General features: G+C 38.9%; 1 protein-coding gene across 2 annotated transcripts; it reads left to right on the forward strand.

Moving 5' to 3' along the window:
- The first annotated feature begins 4212 nt into the window (after window positions 1-4212).
- mcoln3a (mucolipin TRP cation channel 3a) lies at window positions 4213-23703 on the forward strand. Of its 2 annotated transcripts, none has more exons than XM_079820572.1 (12): window positions 4213-4470; window positions 5822-5986; window positions 8880-9033; window positions 9152-9233; window positions 9325-9421; window positions 9774-9873; window positions 10264-10376; window positions 14615-14764; window positions 16810-16911; window positions 17276-17398; window positions 20151-20357; window positions 22942-23703. In XM_079820572.1, exons 1-12 carry the CDS (start codon window positions 4252-4254, stop codon window positions 23086-23088), a joined length of 1659 nt encoding a protein of 552 aa, XP_079676698.1. In that variant the 5' UTR covers window positions 4213-4251; the 3' UTR covers window positions 23089-23703. The 2 variants fall into 2 exon arrangements, with proteins under 2 accessions (XP_079676698.1, XP_079676699.1); XM_079820573.1 differs by having other exon boundaries at window positions 10267-10376.
- Window positions 23704-24271: the final 568 nt, after the last annotated feature.

Raw genomic sequence — 24271 nt, forward strand, 5'->3', positions numbered from 1 at the left:
AAATAAAAATAAAGAAAATAAGAAAAAATTGTCAAACTACAAGCACAAATAAATCCAACAGAGCAAAGATGCATATAAAATAAACTGCTTTTCAGGTATCTAACAGTAGATTTCAGGTACAGACATTTCATAAAGTAATCAAATGTAAAACAACGTTGCAAATAATCTTCACTGTATATATTAAAGATTAATCATTAATAAAGTTACAAAAGCTATTCAGTTCAGAGCAGTGAGTGATTTCCTTGTCTTTTGTTGTTTGATTAACATTAAAAGCACAGACTGCAGGAATATTAGGCTGCTGTCACTTTAAGACAATGTACTGATACACATGCGTTGTCTTTATCGATTGTTTACATTCACTTAAGAACTGTATTTGCTAGGATACTCGCCAAGGCAGGCATGTTGACAGTTGTTATTTTCAACAAACCAGATGTATACGTGTCGTGATATTTAAGATGAATCGCAGTGCAAGTGCGTGCCGAACTGGGTGGAGAACGGTACGGTTAGTTTTTTTTTACAGAGAACCGTTACTTCCCTAGGGCCAGATTTAGTAACAGCTTGAACCAGGGCAAACCCTCTTTTGCCGTTAAAATCTGAAAAGGCGTGGACAGGGTTATTTTTGCGGCTGACCTCAATTTACTGGTGTTTGTGCCATTATTTATCGCCCAAAAAAGCACTTCTTAAACCAGATGCCAATTTGCTCTTGGTAGATTGTGTTGGCCTTTATGGAAATGATCCAGCTGTGTCTCTCTTCTTTAATTTGTGTTGTCAGTAAATCACAAGCTGAACTTCACACTCCGATCAGTGCTTTTATGGGATTGCGCTCTCACACTAATTTGCTCTGTTTAGTAAATCTGGAGCCTAGTCTGTACCATGGTCTGTCTGAATACTCGATTCTGATTGGCGGAAGGTGTGCAATAAAACTGTTCAATGCACAGGCAGTTCCAAGTCAGTTGAATCACCATTCTGTATCAATGCACACATATGTCCCTCGAAGATCTGCGCACACATAAACATTCAGGAGCACAAAAACTTACCAATGCTGCCTATTACTTTTATTAATCAATTAGCTTCACTACTGAATCGCTACATTATGTTTCTCAGCAACGAGTGTTACATCGCTGGTTTTGAAGTAATTCAACTCACAGCTTCATTGTTAATAGAGAGATATGCTGAACAGACACAGATCACACTCATCTCTCTTTCTCTCTCTTGATAATGAATTCAAATAAATGCTGTAGTTCATTCATTCAAATAAATGTAATCACACCACTTTATCTCTATCTGATTCAGATCTAATGAGCCATAACTGATGGAAATAGCCATACATTTTTTATCTTCTGGTCAAATACTGCGCTGCAAACATCAATAACATCTTTAAAGGGTTAGTTCACCCAAAAATGAAAATTAGCCCATGATTTACTCCCCCTCAAGTCATCCTAGGTGTATACATTTTTCTTTCAGACGAATAAAATATATCTTAGTATATTAAAGTTATATTATAAAAAAAGTCCTTGTTGAATCCAAGCTTTATAATGGCAGCAATTGTTGCTCTGTTTTTGAAGTCCATAAAAAATGCATCTGTCCGTCAAATAACCTGCTCCACATGGCTCTGGGGTGTTAATAAAGGCCTTCTGAAGCGAATCGATGCATTTATGTAAGAAAAATATCCATATTTAAAACTTTAAAAAGTAAAGTTTCGGCCGATCGCCTTCCGTATTCTATTTATGGAAAAAGTGTTGAAAGTGCCTCTGCGGTTCAAAATGCGAGAGGCACTTTCAAAAAAATTTCCACAGAGGGCGATCAGCCGAAACTGTACTTTAAAAAGTTTTAAATATGGATATTTTTCTTACACAAACGCGTCGATTCGCTTCAGAAGGCCTTTATTAACCCCCCCAGAGCCGTGTGGAGCACGTTATTTGATGGACAGATTTTTTTATGGACTTCAAAAACAGAGCAACAGTCACTGCCATTATAAAGCTTGGATTAGCCAGGACTTTTTTTTAAATAACTCTGATTTTATTCGTCTGAAAGAAGAATGTCATATACACCTAGGATGACTTGAGGGTGAGTAAATCATGGGCTAATTTTCATTTTTGGGTGAACTATCCCGTGCTCAATACTGGTATAAGCGGGATAAACCACAGCTAGCTGTGCATTAAACGATTTGAAAGCACTTTGCGGTTCTTTGCCTACACATCTTGCATTAAAACAGCTGACCATGGATTATGGCCCATGAAAGTTTTAAAGTTTTGTGAATAAATAAAACACTGGCAGGGAAAGATTTGATTAAACTGTCCAATCTACTGAAGTTTACATACAGTAATATATACCTAATGAACGCAACATTTCACGCGCAATTGAGCGGCAGATTGACAGGTGTTGTTAAACTGGATGTTTTCGGCAAAGAGTTTGCTTTGTACATTCAATGTAACTATCATGATCCCGGCCTGTGTTCCCCTTGTGTTGAACTCTTAGTTTTTTCTGTTCCTATTGTTCCTGTTTCCTTTTTGTAGTCTTTCTGATTGATTAGTTCTGTGGTTATTCCGAGCGCCAACCTCCCGCGGTCTCTCTTGAAACCTAGTGACTTAAACTGAAATTCATCGACTGGCCGCTAGAGACAAGCTCCAAAAGGGGGGCAAATCTGTATCTCCCCGATGGAAAAATGCCCAACTTTGCAAAAATGCTCTTCGGAAACCTACGGGTGACGTCACGGACACTACTGTATTGTTTTTTTTTTTTTTTACAATCTATGGGTTATTCCCAGGTATGTCTTTATTCACAGCAGCGCCATCTTTTTTCTTTTTTTTAAGGGAATGAAAGCGAGGCTGTGAGGGATAGACGTCTCTTCAGTGGGTTGTACTGTTATTTCTTGTGTTTTTGGATTGTTCTCCTGACGAAACACAGCAAAAATAGCTTTTTACAGCAGATGCCATTGAAAACATGGCAAGTCTATCCTTCACAGCCTTGCTTTCTTATCTCTGTCATGGCGCCACTCTGAATAAGGTCTACTGCACTTTGTGTATTTAACCCCAATGTTTCTAGTGTTCTTTTTCGAGTCTTGTTCTACACTGATGTACGTTTGGTGCTGTTCCCTGGTTCCTGTTGTGGTTTTGTTTGTTTTGTTATTAAACTCGTTTTGCTTTTTTTTAGTTCACCCTTTTTCACATTAAGAGCATTAAAGAGGGCAAACTGAACAGTGTATATGCATTATAATCACATTATGTTCTTCATAAACATTATGTTCCCTGAATGAGTGTGGTTTAATGTTAATGGAATGACCCATTTTCTGAAATTATTATTAAAAGTTATGATTTAAAATCAGAGCTAGAAATGTATCTTCATATTTACAGGTAAACCTTCCTGTTACGGGTAGACTACTTTCTTTGGAATACATTTTCGTGTTTACATTCAGAAAACCTAAATTTAGATTTCATGAAAATATAATATTGGGATTTCAATTTTGAAATGAATTGTAACTGACTGATCTGTGTATGTATATTAATCACTATACACATACTGAATGACTTTAATCCTTCAAGGACATTATAGAAATATCATCTTTCAAGTTTTATTACACTTATTTAACAATAATGCTAAAATGTGTTATTAAATGTGTTTAAAACTTAAAAATGACCTTAAAGTTATAAATAAAGAAACAAAATGTACAACACAATGTTATGAAACTGTCAGCTTGGAATTTTGAAAATGTGTTATGCCGGTAGCCATGCTTGCAAAATCTCAGTCAGTAAAATGTTTGAATAGCAGAATGTGTCACTGATAGTTGAATAAAATAATTCATTCACAGCTTGATTGACTCCACTCACTGGATGTTAAGAGAACAGATTCCAGCTGATTCAAGCACTCTTTTTTAAAATCATTTATCTCTTGTTTAGGGATGAGACATTCGGCAAGTTATTACAGCATTATTCCTATTTTTCATACTTTACAGTCATACTCATAAAGAGTGACAGACAAATGTTGTGAATGCCGCACAACCTGCTCAGAAATGGTTTATCTCTCGTGTCTGCACATCATCTGCTCCACCCATGTGGTGATTTAAAAAATGTGACTTTATCTGATTTTAACTTTTATCAACACTCATAGATAACTCAACTTGAAGATGAGCTCTGGTTCGGCCAGTTTGCAAACTGCAAGACAATAGCTTCAGTTCCTCAAATGTAGAAAAACCCTGTGTGGGGTAAGTGCAGAGTCAGTCTGATGCTCTGACTGGAGAGTGAGTTGGCAGAAATGTCTGACAGGGAGCCTTTATTATGTAGTGCTTCAAAAAATCACTTGGCATGCAACGGGACAACTAAATCATATGCGGCGGACCCTCAGTTTATGGAAAACTTCAGGAGAAAACTGAAATATTTCTTCATGAGTCCATGCCAGAAATACAGAGCAAGAGGTCGTAAGCCATGGAAAATGATGCTACAGATACTCAAGATTGCCATTATTACTATTCAGGTATGTAGTGACATTTACCCCAGAACTAATGATTGATCAAATATGTACTTTTTTATAGTCTGAGTTTTGTAGTATTGTGCTTTTTCACAATGTTCAACATTATTTAGTGTGTAATGTTACTGTTTGAGCATGAAAAAGATTTCCAAAGTCCCTCAAGCGGGAGTTCTTCTCTATATCATTGTCAATGTTTCTGAACTCCCTGAAATGCCTCCATTGTAGTCTTGGGTTTTCTTCCGGGAACCGACACGACACAATATTCCTCATTTACATAATTAATACGCAGAATAAAGAGGCGGGCCTGGTTGAGTTAGTTAGCAGTGTGTTGAAACTGGCGGTTATGGTAAGAGGCGGGACATTTCACAAACACGCTGGAAAGCACTTGACCAATCACAACACACTGATACAGCCGACCAATCAGAGCACATTGTGCTTTTCAGAAGGAGAGGCTTCATAAACAGGAACTAAACAGAGTTTTAATTATAGATATCCATAATAAAGGCTAGATGTCTCGTGCGTGCTGCTGCTGGCCAATGTAGGTCGACGTCCGCACCTGGCGGCCATCTTGTCACAGGCAGCTCGCTCACTCGTAACATTGTTTTCATGGTGCTTGCACTTTTTAAATAACCATACTTGCTCAATTTTCTACCGATTTTCAAACTGTTTGGTTTGTTATAAACGTCAGAGATGTAGTTATGGCACTGAATACTTATGAAAAAATATTCATAATTTGTTCAAGCATCCATAATTATAGCCACGTTAATAACGTTTGTAAGAAACCAAACCATTTGTAAATCCATCAAGATTTCAGTGAGATAAGAGTATTTGTGTTCATGCAGATCACTCGCCTTACATCAGGTACCACAGAGCTCTGCCTGTGACAAGATGGCTGCCGGTGATGACGTTAGAGACTCCGCCGTAAGACATCTAGCCTTTATTATGTATATCTATGGTTTTAAGGCCCGATATATACTTCAAGCAAAATTGAACGAACTGATGAGATGTCATTTGGAGCAAAATTAGGCCAAAACGAAGTTTTGTGTTCGTTTTGGTATGTTCAAAACAGCTTGCCAAAGTTCGCTCTGGCTGGTAAACACCTTCAAACTGCCATTGGTTTATGGCGAGTACGTAATAGGTAGGTGTGGCTCCGAGGCTGTGCATTTTTGGAAATCTTCAGCTTGATCTTGATGTAAATCTTCCGCTAAAAGTCATTGGAGTATAAGTAGACTCAGACTTTTAGGTTATGGTTGGGGTTAGAATAAGTTGACATGTACTTGCACAGTTACTTATAGTTAGTAGAATGTCTAAAGTGGACTATTGAAATAAAATGTTTCCTTTTGAATTTGTATCACAGTTGGTCTCTTTTGGATTGAGCAACGAGATGATGGTCACCTTTAAAGAGGAAAATCTCATCGCCTTCAAACATTTCTTCCTGAAAAGTTACAAGGACAGCAATAAAGATTATGCCTTGTACACAAAACACGAGGTCCATGACCACATACTGTACGCTACCAGAAGGGTAAGTCCTTTGAGTTACTGTCACACTGTGGTAAGCACGCATGAAGCAGACTAAAAAAATATATATATTTGTATTATATGTATATCCAAACACTCAGGAGAACTTAGGAATTCACATAGGAGAAACTCTACCGCAACAAGTTACGAATGAAAACCTACTAGGAACTGAACAGGGAGTATAAATACAAGGCGAGCATAAAGAAAAAGAGCTGCAAATCATAAGTAACCATAGAAACTTAAACAGTAACCATAGAAACTTAAACAGTAACCAAGAAAACCGAAACTAAACAGAGCAGGGAAACAGGAACTAAAGGAAACAAAACAGAACATCAAAAATAAGAGTCCATAACGTGACAGTTACACACTGGAAAAAAAATATGCTCTGGACCAACTTTAATGTTGGGGGAGTTTCGACCCTCTGTCTGTTGATGCATGTGTAACTCATGCCGATATTCATTGGTGGACGACAGTCCATGACATCAAAAGCAGAGCGCCCATCAGTATAAAAGGGCTCCTGTATTACACATCATCAGCTTTTTTGTCTTCCGTTTACACCTGTATTTAGCATTGTCCACTTGTGATCCAATCCACCAACACACATCTTAATACCAGGTGTAAACAGGGCCTTAGATTATGGGCAGGGATAGTAACCACAGATTTGGCCTTCTGTGACACCAAACAAATAGCCACTGCTATCAGCCGCTCTATAGAGACAGAGCGTATTTAGGCCATGCCCACACCGGGGGGGAAAACAATCCAACGCTCTCCATTGACTTTGCATTGCGTGAGGCTGCCTCCTTGTCATTTCGGACTAATAACAAAAAAACAGAACAATGTGTAAAAGCTGCTATGTGACAAGGTGTACTGCAAACTAGCTAAACAACACAGCAATACGTTTCTATAAGCTGTTGACTAAAAAAAACGAGCGTTTAAGGAGATAAAAGTGGATAGAGGCAATAAGAAGTGAAGCTTCAGCAGGAAAAATGGGTACATTTTGGGATCCTGACACTCAGTATGCCTCAATATGCCTATGTGTGCAGTAAACATTTTGTCACTGTTAAGTCAAATATCCAAATGTCAGTTTTATATATTTCCTGTCGCTATTACGTTCCACTCTAGTGGGCGTAGTTCTCAGTGTAATATAACGTGTCGCGCTCTGTCTCAATGACCTGTATCCACTTTTGTGTCCTTATAAACTCCGGTGGGCGTGGTCTTCAGATTATGACGCGTGTCGCTCTGTCTCTATGGCAGCAATGGTGTTTACGGAGAGGCATCGGTGGTTGAATCTGGCAGACATCAGGGAGAAGGAGGAAGGAGGAAAAACAACATCCGTTGAGGAAAAACAACCTCCATTGAGACGGTTGTGTGAAAGTTTTGGGGGCAAGGAGTCGGCGACATTCAGGACATATCCTGTGCCAATTTAATAGTTTTTGTTTCTCCTGGCCTATCAACAGATAACTGGAGGCAGGGCCAGAAGGCAAGCATGGCCACTTGTGCCCCCTCCTATAGGAGTAAGGGACAGAGACGCGTTGCCAAGAGAACAAAAGTGTAATACTTTATGCTCTTTTAACTCCTTCTGTGCTTCTAGTGTGAACTGCAGGGATTGGTAAAATAATGTCTATAGAAATTTGAACAGGGAGTTAGTTTTGTTTTAAAAACAATAAACAATAACTCTCTCTGCTGCTCTAAGGGTAGTAAACAGTGTTGCCAACTTAGCGACTTCGTCGCTAGATTTAGCGACTTTTCAAACCCCTTTAGCGGCTTTTTTATAAAAAGCGCTGAGCGACAAATCTAGTGACTTTTTGGAGAAACCTCAGTCATTTTTCCAAAGCCAGCACTGTCCTGCAAGCGTGAGGTCTTGCTTTCCCCCTGCTGTCACACCTCTCTCGTTGCTACGGCTCCGTTGCGGCCTTCAAAGCATGCAGTGTTGTTCTCGTCTATCTGCTCTCTGTCTGCACTCTGGTCTCGCTTCCCATTGGCTCTGTCGCCGTCCGTCGTCCGCATAGCTTCGTCGACAAAATCTCCAACATGGCTCCTCCCTCCCTCGACTGTGGGGCATCATCTCTGGGTTTCCGCCAGACTCCTCCTGCCTCCACCCTGGTTCCTTTCACCATTTTCGCCACCCTGGCTTTTCCCCGTCACCCCATCATCGTCTCTGGCTCCCTATCTTCTGTCGGTTCTTCATCCTCCTCCAGAGCCCCCGCCCTCCCTCCTCAGTTGGACTTTTACGGCGCGAGGGCACAGAGGGGGGAGTTATGTAATGTATATGGTCTGTTTTTGTTCACTTTCTGATTCCGTTTACTCTAGTTAGTCTCCTTGATTATGGATTACATTCATTTGTGTTCCCTTGTTAAGCCTTGCTTAAGCCTGTGTGAAGACTTCAGATGCAAAAGTCTCTAAGTCCGTCTGATGTTTTTCTTTAAAATAAGCATTTTTGTCAGGCTTCTATGTATAGGTTTCTACCTAAGTGCCGGTACTTCTGAATGGGCTGATGCTGGGATTTAGTGGGTTTGAAGTGTAAGTATTTTATGAACATATACTATATGCGGAAAGCATTCACTCAGTATCGTTATCTCATTTTTGACCGAAGTGGCTTTTAGAGGCTTTTGCATCTGAACTCTTCAATATACTCCCTGTTCTGTATAGTTCATTGTCCGTTATTGTCGATGAGTTTGCTGTTGTGGATTATTATTAAAGTCTGTTTTTCCCTCGACCCTTTCGTATGTGCAATTCCTATAACAACCAACCTGTGACAATGTCATACATACTATACGCACTATACAAGGCTGGGTTTCATTTTAGCACAACTAAATATTAAGTTGCTAACATTTTAAACATCTTGACTGAAACTGATTCATTGTTTGCATCTTATCAATTATCTGATTTTTTTTTAGTATCTAGACCTACAAAACCTGACTGTAGATAATCACGCATTTGAGAAGATCGATGGCATGTTCACCCCTCTGTCACTCTGTCAAGATTTTTATCGGCACGCTAACATTTCACCTGCCAGTGAGACCTTTGATATTGATCCACGTGTAGAGACAGGTCTGTACCATACTTTATCTAATGTATTGTGGAAAAGATCATTTGGATTTATAGCTTATTGTTTTGTATTTATTTTACTTTATAAATATTATTTTTTATATATATTTTTATATTCCAGAATGTATTTATATTTATCCCATATCACACTACAAGAATGATGATTTGGAAAATGACATGAACCTCACTTTAGATTTTCAAAGGTGTGTACACTACATTCCTCTTTGAAATACATCAGTTTTATTGTATAGAGATTGCTCTTTATAGAAAGATATTTGTGTGATCATTTCACAGGTTGTTAGCAGTAAACATCTATTTTAAAGTAAAGGCTATCAACGTTCAAACAGTACGACATCAAGAGCTTCCTGACTGCTATAACTTCAACATTAATGTAAGTGTTATTACATTTCATATATATATGTCTTTAAAGTCTCAGTGACAAAACTACACTTCTCTATTTCCTTAACATCCAAAGAAAGTTGGTTTCTGCTTTAGAATTCACATTTTTGAAAGTTTTTACTTGCCGTAATCACACAATTTCCAGAATTGGCTAATAGAGGTTTCACACATGAAAGCTATACATTTTCCTCTTCTTCATTTTGGTTTCAATTTCTTTCATGTCAACCATTTTGTTTAAGTCATACCATTTTGTCACAAGCTTTTCAGTGTCATCTAGAGAATGACCGACTCTGTGCTGGAATACCCTATGGATAACGTGGGTATTCTGCTGTGTTTGATTACAGATCATGTTTGACAACAGTGCACACAGTGGAAAAATCAAGATATCTTTAAGCTGTGATGTACAAATAAAGGGTTGTAAGGACTGGAATGTTTCTGGCTCAAGTAAGTTGATTTGTGATACCGGACCATTTACCACAAACACTTCCTCTCTACAAAATCAGCAGTCATCACATATCACACTGTGGTCATCACAGTCATCACTAAACAGGACATTAAATAACTATACAGTGGCTCCAAAGTATTTGGGCACTTCAGACAGATTTAAAAAAAAAAAAGAATAATTATAATGATTAGTAGGGGTTATACACTTCCTGCCTGTGATAACACGTTCATGTGATCAGTTATGCAATGGCTGAACAATTAAAAATAAGGACATTGAATACATTTTTAGTCACCTGTAATTATTCCTGCTGTCCATGTAGCAGCTAACTAACTAGTATGTGCCATAATGAGATTAATGTCTAAAAGTCTCTTTTGCTGTGTTTGTTCCAGCAGACAGTCACTTCCGGCTCATTGTTCTGTTTGACTGTGTGGTCATCTGCTCCTGTTTGCTCTCGCTCATCCTCTGCACACGCTCAGTCTACACAGGCGTTCTCTTGCAGTTAGTAAGTCTCCTGGTCTATCCCATTAAGTGCAGATCTAGCAAGTCCAATGAACAAATCAAGCCCATAAAAGAACTGCTCTTTTCTATTCTTATTATAACATAATTTAAGTTTTAATAATTTTATGTTAAAGGGTTAGTTCACCCAAAAATGAAAATTCTGTCATTAATTACTTACTCTCATGTCGTTCAACACCCGTAAGACCTCCGTTCATCTTCGGAACAGAAATTAAGATATTTTAGTTGAAATCTGATGGCTCTGAAAGGCCTCCAATGGCACAATGGCACGGTTCACTCTCAAGACCCTTAAAAGGTACTAAAGACGTCGTTACAAAGTCCATCTCACTACAGTGGTTCTAAAATAACTTTACGAATTGGCGATAATAGTTTTTGTGCGCAAAAAAACCCTAAATAACGACTTCCATAGTGATGACGATTTCAAAACAAGGCATCATGAAGCTTCGAAGCGTTATGAATCAGCGAGTCGATTCAGCGGTTTGAATCGCCAAATTTCAGCAGTTTGGCGGTTTGACACGCGATCCGAATCATGAATCGGCTTGCTGATTCATAACGCTTCGAAGCTTCATGATGCCGTGTTTTGAAATCGTCATCACTATGGAAGTCGTTATTTAGGGTTTTTTTGCGCACAAAACTATTATCGCCGATTCATAAAGTTATTTTAGAACCACTGTAGTGAGATGGACGTTCTTAGTACCTTTTAAGGGTCTTGAGAGTGAACCGTGCCATTGTGCCAATGGAGGCCTTTCAGAGCCATCAGATTTCAACTAAAATATATCTTAATTTCTGTTCCGAAGATGAACGGAGGTCTTACGGGTGTCGAACGACATGAGGGTAAGTAATTAATGACAGAATTTTCATTTTTGGGTGAACTAACCCTTTAAGTTGTGAGTTATAATAGCACATACAAGTGTGTCATAGCAAGTTAGCAATTAATTGTAAAATATTTGAGTTAGTATGATGTTTATTAAATCAAATTGTATGAGTTAGCCTAGTCAACATTTCAATTACATGGCAATTAACAGTGTAGTACAAAATCAAAATTAACTTATACTAACTTTATCTTGGAGTTTGTTAACTTAAATGCAACTGATTACCTCACATTTTAATTTTTATGTTCTGCCAACTTTTTAGGGTTTACAGTTTGAACAAGACATTTACAAAGAGTACAATCCATGAAAAAAAGAGTCAAATGCTAACTAAAAGTTCAAACTAAACAGCTATGACTAAGCCTTTTAAAGGCTGCGCCCTTTGGAGGTCACATTTGTCTGCCAGACACGTCAAGGATGTCTCATTTCAGAAAAGTAATGAGGTGGAAATTATTGTCATCACCCCACAGAATGAGGCAGCCACGATGAAGTATGCGGCCGACAAATGTGACCTCCTGAGGATGCAGCCTTAAAAATGAGACACAACTAACATACATTATGTGGAAAAAACTATTGGGGCACACCTTAATTACTGAACTGAGGTGTTTCAATCTAACTCTTGTAACAGGTGTATAAAATCAAGCACCTGAGTTTACTAACATTTGTGGGGGAAAATGGGTCGTTCTTAAGATCTCAGTGAATTCAAGAGTGGTACAGTGATAAGATGGCACCATTGCATTAAGTCAGTTCATGAAATTTCATCCCTGCTAGATATTCTTCTGTCAAATGTAAGTGATATTATTGGAAAGGGGAAACGTTTAGGAACAGGAGACACCAGGATATCAGAAGACATAGGATTATGTTCTAGCCTGTTTAGTTTTCTTTGTGTCGTTTTCGTTCTGTTTCCTGTTCTGCTTTGCCTGCTTTCTGTTTGCTACTTAGTTCCCCTGTTGTTCATTTAGTTACCTCATTACTCCCCTGTGTATTCTGTGTATGACACCGTTTCACAAACTTAAACTGGGTTTGGTGGATGCCAGGAGAACCTACCTGACTACATTGTGCCAAGTGTAAAGTGCAGTGGAGGAGGGATAGTAAATTGGGGCTGTTGTTTAAGGGTTAGACTCATTTCCTGTGACAGGAAAAACTTAATGCTTCAGAATACCAAGACATTTTGTAAAATGATATGTTTCCAACATTGTGGAAACAGTTTGGAGAAGGCTCTTTTCTGTTCCAGCATGACTGTGATCTAGTGCACAAAGCAAGGTCCACAAAGACATGGTAGGATGAGTTTGGTGTAGAAGAACTTGACTGGTCCACACAGAGTCCTGACCTCAACCCCATCCAACACCTTTTGGATGAACTGGAACAGAGATTGCGGGCCAGGCATTCTTGTCCAGCATGACCTCACAAATGTTTTACTGGATGAAGGGGCAAAAATTCCCACAGAAACACTCCAAAATCTTGTGGAAAGCCTTCACAGAAGAATGAAAGCTGTTATAGCTGCAAAAGGGTTACCTACATAAAGTGCCCCTATTACGGATTTTTGGAAATTACCTTTCATGTAGTGTGTAACATAGTTCTTAGTGAATGCAAACATCCTGCACCGTATATAAAGTTATTGTCTCTCAAAAGTAAGTGTCACGTCACAGACAAGGAAACTGGTGCGAGGACTCATGTGCAGAGAAAAGAATATTTATTTAACAAAATAAAACATAAACACAAAACAAAACCCACAATGGGGCAAAACACCTAATCAGAAAACACATAAACTCAAAACATACCAAATATGGGGGAACCAGGAATCACAGGGAAACAGAAGACGTAGACATACATGGCAACGATACGAACAAGACTGAACACACAAAGGAACTATTTAAAGGGGACAAATCAAGCAGGGAACGAGGGCACACAGGTGGGACAAATGAAACCAATAACGAGATAACAAGGGGGGTGGGATCAAGACAAAGACAGAGCACATGCCCAAAATAACAAAACACCACAAGTGCACACGAGACAGGACAGGCATGTGACAGTAAGAGTTGACTCTGAGTCAATTAAATGAAACGTTTTTAAACGGAAATTTGCGATGCTTAAGCATTTTGAACAGCGAGAGGCACTTTCAACACTTTTTTTGTAAGTTGAAGATGGAAGGCGATCGGCCGGACTTTACTTTATAAAGCTTTAAATATGGATTTTTTTCCTACACAAACACATCGATTCGCTTCAGAAGGCCTTTATTAATCCCCCGGAGCAGTGTGGAGCATGTTAAATGACGGACAGATGCACTTTTATGGACTTCAAAAACAGAACAACAATCATTGCCATTATAAAGCGTGGATTAGCCAGGACTTTTTTAATATAACTTTTATATGTCATATACACCTAGGATGACTTGAGGGTGAGTAAATCATGGGCTAATTTTCATTTTTGGGTGAACTATCCCTTTAATGCAGATTGTCATACTTACTTTGAGTAAAGACAAAGGATTGAGCAAGATTTGTTTTGCAAACTTTAATGTTACATCTGTCATTCACGTTAGTGCTCGGCTAACGTATGTGCTGTTATTTATAGAGTTCCCGCATGTGCACCGCAATAAATTAGACACACACACACAGGTTTGTTGATGGACGCACACTTGTTAATGCTGATAGGAATTGCAGTGGAAACATCTCACAATGTACCTCAAACTGAGTAGCATCACTGAGAAATGTCCTGCTCAAGGTTAGGGTTGAATAACCAGTATGTTTCATCATTGATACGGACTTGCGCTGGGATTGGTGTAATATCGTCGTTGTCGTTACTGTCTTTACCGTCTGTACAATCGCTGAGCTTTAAGAAGCCTCGGGACAGAGCTGGAGTTCAGTTATGGTAATGGCCGTTTGTTTCCGAAATACACGCTGTACGAGGTAGACCAATCACAACAGACTGGGCCGTCTGACCAATCAGAGCAGAGTAGGCTCGTGGAAAGGCGGGATTTGAGACTGATTCATACATTGAGTCGTTTGAGAATCATTGCATATTGTAGTGCTGTGCAATGTATATTATGAGAAAATTAAACAGTTTTTTTATCTTTAATGCCTGTAAACCTGTTGTTTGAGACCTCAAAAACTAAATTAGGAAACTTTAAAATAGCATAATAGGGGTCTTTGATGTCTATGTTTTTCGAATGCAATGTCATTACAGTCCTAGTTGTCTATAGATCAAAAAAGGAAATAGAATCTGCACTCCAAATCAAATAGAATTCAAAAAAAGAATTAAGCCTAAAAAGCTAATCAGGAGCAGGGGCATGTAACAATATGTCGATTGTAATAGATATGTTATTAACATGTCATATACATATTTTTTTTTTCCTCAGGAGTATACTATGTTTGTGTCCATTCACCACAATAAAACAGTTCCCTGGTCTGAGAGAATGGAGTTTATCAATGGCTGGTACATTCTCATCATCATCAGTGATACGCTGAGTATTACAGGTTCAGTTCTCAAAATATGTATACAGAGCAAGGTGAGCAAGAGATGCACAATAGAGGCTGGAGCAAACCATATTTAAAGTGCCCCTATTATGGTTTTTCAACTACTACTTTTCATGTATAGCTGTTTGTGAATGTAAAACATCTGCAAAGTTTCAAAGATCAAAGTGCTGATAAATAGAGTGATAAATAGACTTTTCTCCCAAAAGAAAGAAGCGATTCTAAACTGCCTGAAATGGGTCTTCAGTCATTCATGCCTCACCTTCTACTCGAACCTATGTAGGTTTGTAACAAATTTGCATAATGCCAGCCTATGGTCTTCAATGACGGGCAGCGAACAACTTCTATTTTGAACACTGAAGTTGAAGCTGAGACTGGAAGAGTTTGGTTCGTGTTGTTCATGTAGTGAAGATGCTGTTTACTGCTGCCAAAGCAAATCCACTTTGATGCACTTCCAAAGGATGAGATTGATATAATGAAACTGATGCCATTGTTACTGTTCGTATCACTATGTATCGAGGGCTGAAGAAAAAGACAAATTCAGACATAGTAATGGCGTTTGGTTTCTGACACACATTGTAAGAGGCTGACCAATCACAAAAGACTGGATCATCTGACCAGTCAGAGCAGAGTATACCAATCACAACAGGCTGGGCCATCTGACCAATCAGAGCAGAGTAGACCAATCACAACAGACTGGGTCATCTGACCAATCAGAGCAGAGCAGACCAATCACAACAGACTGGGCCATCTGACCAATCAGAGCAGAGTAGACCAATCACTACAGACTGGGCCATCTGACCAATCAGAGCAGAGGAAGCTCTCTGAAAGGAGGGATTTAGAGAGACTCAATTGAACCATTTCAGACACTGAGGGGAAAGAGGTGGTGTTGCAGCATATAATATAAGAAAATAAAATTTTTGATGCATGTAAGCCTATAGGAGACCTCCAAAAATGTGCTTGACTACATGATCAAACAGCTAATAATGTGTTGCTAATGTTACACAAACAATGTTCCCGTTCAGCAACCTTTGAAGGGGCTATATGCTTTTTTCTGAAATTTAAACTCGCGACTGACACCTGTGGCCAAAAAACAGAACTGCTCTTATTTTCTGCTCGCTCTCGCAGCGGTGGTGACGTCACATCCGCAGACAGCGCAGGAAAAAACGACCCGCCAGAAAATAGGAAAAATAGGATACAGGCTTATAGGTGCACCCACTGTGAGCGGACAAGGTGTCAGTATGCTCATCAGGAGATGTTTGAGTCATAAATGGTAAAATAAAAAGGCTATTGTTACGTTTATTTTGGGGAAAAAGTTGCATATAGCCCCTTTAACTTTTTCCCCACCAAACACAGAATTTTCCGTTATTTGTGAGAAAACGCTTCCTCGCCAAACACAGAAATTCTTCACTGTTATACGCTAGGGGGCGCTATTACGCATCTTCTGAATGAGCACAGAATCTCCTGATCAAAACACAGGCGTAGAAGACGCAAAAAAAAAACAAGCGATCGGATGTAAGCAGATGCATATGTAAAATAACGTGATCATCAACATTAAACATCATATAAATCAAAACTATCTAATGTTACTGAATGAAATGTCGACCCAAGGTGAGCTGTGCACTAGGGGTGTTGATGGACTACTCCATCTGTGTTTGATAATCGTTCTGAATCTGATCTGGATGTAGCCTTTGGAAAAAACGTAATTTTCTCAGCTTTTTGTTCAAAATGTTGCTTTTTTTATTAAACTTACCCATATTTAAATGTTGATAAAAAAGGAATGCACGAAGCTAGAATAAAATGTTTTTTTTGTTTAAAAGCAGAGGGTCTGCTCTGTCTTTTTATATATTGCATGCTTAGATATTCAAGCAACAAAATATTCTAAGGGCCATTACATTTTTGTGAAAATGATCAAAAACCCTGGCGGTGGCTGGCAACTTTTTTTTTTAAAACGCTTGCGGGGAAAGAGTTAAAATAGCATCATAGGGGCACTTTAAAAGGAAATAAGCCACAGTCTCCTCATCACATGTGCAGTTGTTTAGATCTATGTGTTAATGTTCAGTTATTGCCTTGTTTCCAGGAGCTGATGAACTATGATGTGTGCAGTATTCTGCTGGGAACAGCTACAATGCTTGTGTGGATTGGAGTAATGCGTTATCTGAGTTTCTTTCAGAAATATTATGTAAGCTACTCATTTATTCAGTTTTTGATATATTGTATTAAGTGGACCAATCAGTTGATATAGTACAAAAAGGTGCCATCGGCAAAGCAAAAGATTCCTTTTCTCGGTTCATCCCATGGACAAGGACAAGAGTCCAAATTCAGTCATTCCATTGTATTAAACCTAACAGACCTTCAATTTTTTGGTGAAATGCTTTGCTTGAAAAGTGTGCTTGTGCTGTCTGTTTTTATTGCCATGCACTATTCCTTTACATTCACTGTCCTACAGGCTCGTGTCTAACAGAACACAGACGTTCTGCTTCGTAATTAATGCGAGACAATGATGAGTCTGCTTTTCTTCTCAAACGAGTCTTTTGTGTCTCCAGATCCTCATCCTTACCCTGCAGGCTGCACTTCCTAATGCCATTCGGTTCTCCATCTGCGCTGTTATGATCTATCTCAGCTATTGCTTCTGCGGATGGATCGTTTTGGGGCCACATCATGAAAACGTGAGCAATATCTGAAGATGTTTCATTTTAAGAATCCCTTGCAACTATGATATACCAAACCTATTGATTTTACATGCTTGCAATACCCTTACATTAATATATACTACCAGTCAAAAGTTTGGAATCATTGACCTTTTTGGTAACAATTTACATTACAGTTCCCTTTGTAAAGGGTTTATAAAGGTGTTTGTTAATGACTAATAACTCATTTACAAATGCATTACAGATCGTTGATGAGCAGTCATAACTGCATGAATAAAAAGGGTGACTTTAACGCAATGCCTGCCAAATAGTAAGACATTTTATGCTTAATAAATGTATTTATTCACACTTATTTAACTCAATACAAGATTCCTGATTCCTGAAGTGAATAGGTTCACATTAAGGTTCACTTTCACAGGTTATAAATGTTTGTAACTCATTAATAAATGGTTTGCAAGTGTCCATCCTACATTATGCTTCACAATTAACTAATATTGGAATTTAAATGTTCATTAGTAATATCTCATCAAGTTATCGTTGTGCTCTTGTGTTGTTTTTTTCCAAAATAAAGTTTGATAATTTCATCTTGATAAACAATACATCAGTTTTTATACACTGCTGTGGATAGGCATTATAAAGTTTTTGTGGGATATCATTAGCCTGGATGCCTGCCGAATTTAGCCCCGCCCACAAAATGTTTTGCTCGGGCAATTCGGTCTGGACTCGCTCCATAGAGGAGGAATTATGCCCGAACAGAAACTGTTCGGACCAATGAAATTGTCAGGGCAGGCTTTAGACGATGATGGACAGATGATCAACAGTAACGTAATCATCCACGTCATCGAAGGCTCTTGGGTTGAATTTGCTCTTATCCTAAACGGAGAACTTGTTCGTATATGCGTTCACCTTTACTATTTCTCTCAGAAACGATGATCGTGTTGGTAAGTACTCTGTGTATCCTTAAATTATTTTATTACTGCCAAAGATCGTTTACACTCATCTTTTTCTTGTAATGTTACTTAATCCAGCGTGCGTGCAGACAGGGTTTCCAAGTGTTTTTGCAATGTCGCGCACAATTGCTACTCAAAACTATAGCCCAAAACTATAACTTTCCGGGGGGTTCTCCGGAAAAAAATGGCGTTTGGTTGGCAAAATATGTTATTTTGGCTAGGTTGCCTGCTAAAATTCGCATTCCTGGGTTTATATAATCACATAATTGGGGTCGCTTCAACCCGCGGACATGGAGAAAAACACGGACTTGGCAACACAGTGCAGTTGAGTTCTGTTGACATTTGACAACTAACGTTACGCGTCGCTCCGTTGCTCTGATTGGTTGTGGGTCTATCCAATTGAGGTCTTTCCTGGCTCGGTTGAAACACGCCCCATAATCAAAGCTCAATGGAGCGGTACCAGACTCATATTCTGACTAGAATTGAGTATGGCCACGCCAGGCTAGGATATCATGGGTAAGACAGTAACTTCTGGTAAGGAACATTTTAAGAAAAGTGGCAGTCATGAGATATTAATGAGAACCACAAATACAACACCCTTCAGTCTCACTATGATAGTCTATTTGCTGCATTATCGTGAAATAAATCAGGAATGTTGAGTTAAATAAGTGGGAATAAATACATTTATTAAGCATTTATAACATGTGAGTTAAAAAAGGCTCACTATTTGGCAGGCATTGCGTTAAAGTCACTCTTTTTATTCATGCAGTAATAACTGCTTATCAACAATCTATAATGCATTTGTAGATGAGTTATTAGCCATTAACAAACATCTTTATAAACCCTTTACAAAGGGAACCTTAATGTAAAGTGTTACCAGATTGGGTAATGTTTTTAAAGAAGCCTCTTCTGCTCACCAAGGCTGCATTTATGTTATTAAAAATACAAAAAAATCTGTAATATTGTGAAATATTATTAAAATGTAAAATATCTATTTTCCATTTGAATATATTTCAAAATGTAATTTTTTCCAGTGGTGCAAAGCTGAATTTTGAGCACCACTACTCCAGTCTTCAGTGTCATACACTCTAAAAAAAAAAAGGTTCTATATGGCACCAAAAATAGTTCTTGGCTCGTAATCATAGGGGAACCTTTTTTAGTGCTATATAGCACCATTTTTGGTGCTTCAGTGGTTCTTCAGCGGTTCTTCAGAGGTTCTTCAGAGGTTCTTCACCGGTTCTTCAGAGGTTCTTCACCGGTTCTTTGACTAAGGTGCTATATAGGACCTCTGAAGAACCACTGAAGCACCAAAATTGGTGCTATATAGCACTAAAAAAGGTTCCCTTATGATTACGAGACTTTTTTTTAGAGTGTATCATCTTCAGAAATCATTCTAATATGATGATTTGCTGCTCAAGAAACATTTATGATTAATATCAATGTTGAAAGCAGTTGTGTAAAACGTTTTTTTTTTTTTTGATTCTTTGATGAATAGAAAGTTCAAAAGAAAAGTATTTATCTGAAAGAGAAAGCTTTTGTAACATACTACAGTTCAAAAGTTTTGGGTCAGTAAGAATTTTTTTACATTTTATTTTGGGAAAGAACTTAATTAATGAAATTAATACATTTATTCAGCAAGGATGCATTAAATTGATCACGTGACAGTACAGTACCATTAAAAAATCGTAATGATTCCAAACTTTTGACTAGTGTATTGTCCTTATCCAGCTACCCATTAAAGCAAGCTGTTTTAAGCCCAATCAATTAAGCGTTTTAATGAAATGATGGGGAAAATGATAATAATACTTATTTCTTCACAGTTTCGGACGTTTAACATGGTAGCTGACTGCCTCTTTTCCATGATTAACGGGGATGAAGTCTACTCTACGTTCAAAAAGCTCCGGGACACGACCTATGTGGTGTGGCTGTTCAGCAGAATGTATATCTACAGCTTCATCTCGCTCTTCACATATATGGTTCTGAGCCTCTTCATTGCCATTATCACAGACACCTATGAAACCATCAAGGTGAGTTTATTAAAGCCTGCCACTCACATAGTGCTTAACACAGTTGTGCTGCAAGAGATAGCAAGTGAAACTGAACTAGTTTACATTTTCAGCCTCAGGTTATATTGTGTGTGGTGCTTGCCTCTGCGAGCCTGTGTCACCACAATGCTTTGGTTTTGTGGTGAGTTTTTTTTGCTGACGCATCGATACTTGGGCTGTGTCTGAAAGCTTAGGCAGCTGACTTGTTCTCTCGCTGCCCTGTCAGGCCATGACTAAACAGACATGACGCTTCCTCCTGAAACTGATTTCAGACACACTTCTGAGGCAGCGTTACTGTCTAATGATCGACAACAATCGATTCTAGAGACATTCAATCTAGAATTTTCAATGACTAATTTCTCCCTAGGAATGACATCAAAAGTGGAAAAAGTTGGTCACAAACGTATTTATGTACACACAAATTTACGACTGCAACTTTCAGACTCCATTTCAACTTTTAGCTCGACGCTCATGGTAACAAATGCACAGAATAGTGGGATATCAAAGGCAGAGAAGGATACAATTTGCTGCCTCCACAAATCGATCAGACGAAGGGATCTCAGGAGGCAGGAAGTGAAGCTAACACAAATATATATATTCTAAGAATGTTTTGCTAATGTTCCTATTAAGTTCTTTCAACGTTCAAAACATCTTTCAAACATCTTAAAAACGTTTTTTTTTTTTCTTGGTTAGGTGAACGTTAAGGAAACATTCCATTTGATCATTCTGCAAACATTATGGGAACGTTACTTTTGAATGTTCTCTGGAAGTTCTGAAACAAGTAGCTTTTTAACATTTCAAAAATATTTTCAGGTAAATAATTTTAGGTAAAGACCTTCCATGAACAATGTAAATGTTTTTGTGCTAATGTCTTGATAATATTATTAAAGTCAGCATGAAATCAAAATTGGCAGTTTTTCATACTTTTAGTATGAAAATGTCCTGTTTATAGGGGATAGGGAACGATCAGACAGTGTGCTATATAGAGGATAGGGAACGATCAGACAGTGCACTATATAGGGGATAGGGAACGATCAGACAGTGCACTATATGTGGGATAGAAAACGATCAGACAGTGTACTATATAGGGCATAGGGAACTATCAGACAGTGCACTATATAGGGGATAGGGAACGATCAGACAGTGCACTATACAGGGGATAGGGAACGTTCAGACAGTGCACTATATAGGGGATAGGGAACGATCAGACAGTGCACTATACAGGGGATAGGGAACGTTCAGACAGTGCACTATATAGGGGATAGGGAACGATCAGACAGTACACTATATAGGGGATAGGGAACGATCAGACAGTGCACTATATAGGGGATAGGGAACGATCAGACAGTGCACTATATAGGAGATAGGGAACGATCAGACAGTGCACTATATAGGGGATAGGGGCAGTGCACTATATAGGGGATAGGGAATGGTCAGACAGTGCACTATATAGGGATAGGGACATTGCACTATATAGGAGATAGGGACAGTGCACTATATAGGGGATAGGGACAGTGCACTACATAGGAGATAGGGACAGTGCACTATATAGGGGATAGGGACAGTGCACTATATAGGGGATAGGGACAGTGCACTACATAGGAGATAGGGACAGTGCACTATATAGGGGATAGGGACAGTGCACTATATAGGGGATAGGGACAGTGCACTACATAGGAGATAGGGACAGTGCACTACATAGGAGATAGGGACAGTGCACTATATAGGAGATAGGGACAGTGCACTACATAGGGGATAGGGACAGTGCACTACATAGGAGATAGGGACAGTGCACTACATAGGAGATAGGGACAGTGCACTACATAGGAGATAGGGACAGTGCACTACATAGGGGATAGGGACAGTGCACTACATAGGAGATAGGGACAGTGCACTACATAGGAGATAGGGACAGTGCACTACATAGGAGATAGGGACAGTGCACTACATAGGAGATAGGGACAGTGCACTATATAGGGGATAGGGACAATGCACTACATAGGAGATAGGGACAGTGCACTATATAGGGGATAGGGACAGTGCACTATATAGGGGATAGGGACAGTGCACTACATAGGAGATAGGGACAGTGCACTATATAGGGGATAGGGACAGTGCACTATATAGGGGATAGGGACAGTGCACTACATAGGAGATAGGGACAGTGCACTACATAGGAGATAGGGACAGTGCACTATATAGGAGATAGGGACAGTGCACTACATAGGGGATAGGGACAGTGCACTACATAGGAGATAGGGACAGTGCACTACATAGGAGATAGGGACAGTGCACTACATAGGAGATAGGGACAGTGCACTATATAGGGGATAGGGACAGTGCACTACATAGGAGATAGGGACAGTGCACTATATAGGGGATAGGGAATGGTCAGACAGTGCACTTAAACTGAAGTTTAATACTGTTAGTTCAGAGTTATAGTAACAGGCCTTGTTCACACAGCAGCAGAATACAGTTCAATCTCAAGCACTGACTGCTTTGAACAGATCGATGCTAATAGTCTCAGAATGATCACACTTAACCTCTGCTCTTTGTTTAACCGCAGCATTTCCAGAAGCGTGGAGCGCCATTATCAGAGCTGCAGGCGTTCGTCGCTGAATGCAGGGATGCACCGGACTCCGGGAAGTACATGATGGATGAAGAATCCTCCTCTTTCTCCTGTCTTTGTGCCCCTTGTGTGGATTGCACATGAGCAAACTGCACATTGCTCCAAAGCAGTGGCTCTTAATATGTTTTTATAGGGTCATGGACAGCACAACAAATACCAATGATAAAATGCAGCTAGCGGAAAATATTTATTATAATATAGATACAATGTTTTGTATTTTGAAAATACATGTGTAATTGGCCATTCAGTGAAGTATCACTATTAGGCTGAAATATCTTCTGAATGCTAAGAACATGTTGAGTGTACGACTGCTGAGACACTTTGGTTTTCATTACCTCTTCTCTTCCTCTGCCCAGTAGGAAATAAACAATTACAAAAAAGTTTTTCAAACATCTTTTTTTCCATCACCATCATTACTTCTCGTACTTTGAATTGAATCAACAGTAAACTGACACTATTTGTCTTCTGTAGAGCTTCATATAGCTACATTGAACTCATTTCATAATTGATCAACTTCACAGTTATTAAACTGAACTGAATCAACACTGACCTCAGCTGAATAATGACACTATTGTCCTCTGTATATAGAATGTCTTATTTTCATATTTTATTGACATTATTTTCCTGTTTATTACTGGTGCTTTGAAACAATCTGTATTGTATAAAGTGCTATAAAAACATTAAAAAAATGTGTCAGTCAAGAGGCTGTTGTTTTTGAATGGATGTAAATGGAGGAGAGGCTTTGGTACACAGAATAAGCTGCTTTTGTGAAGAAACATATCACTTAATATATTGACAGCCTGTCTGCTGATCTTTAATGTATTCTGAAATGAGCTATATTGAGTTTACTGTTTTAAAAGCCACTGTTATTTATATGACAGGTAGGGTTCAGTTTACAGTACTTCTCACTCTTTTCTATGGCCCTGTCCCGAAAGGAACCCTAAACACTTGCAATCTTCCTCCGAGTCCACACATTTGTGACGTGATGCCGCTTTGACTGTCGGGAAGAAGTGTGCATATCAGCTTCGCAACATCGTCACATGACATTGAAAACCTTGAGATGGAGACATGCTTACTTGAAGACAACACAGCAGACAACATACAATTCAACAGAATAATGATCTAGAATGTAAAGTGATCAAACTTCTGCCATGGCAGTATATGGTGTGTTCAAGATCCTATCCCAGACAGACCCTATCAACCGCACAGTAACACCCTAGAAACCACCCAGAGTACCCTAGCAACCACGTAACAACACAATAGCAAC

The sequence above is a fragment of the Gobio gobio genome (assembly GCF_949357685.1).
Source record: "Gobio gobio genome assembly, chromosome: 6".
In the NCBI taxonomy this organism is placed as follows: Eukaryota; Metazoa; Chordata; class Actinopteri; order Cypriniformes; family Gobionidae; genus Gobio; species Gobio gobio.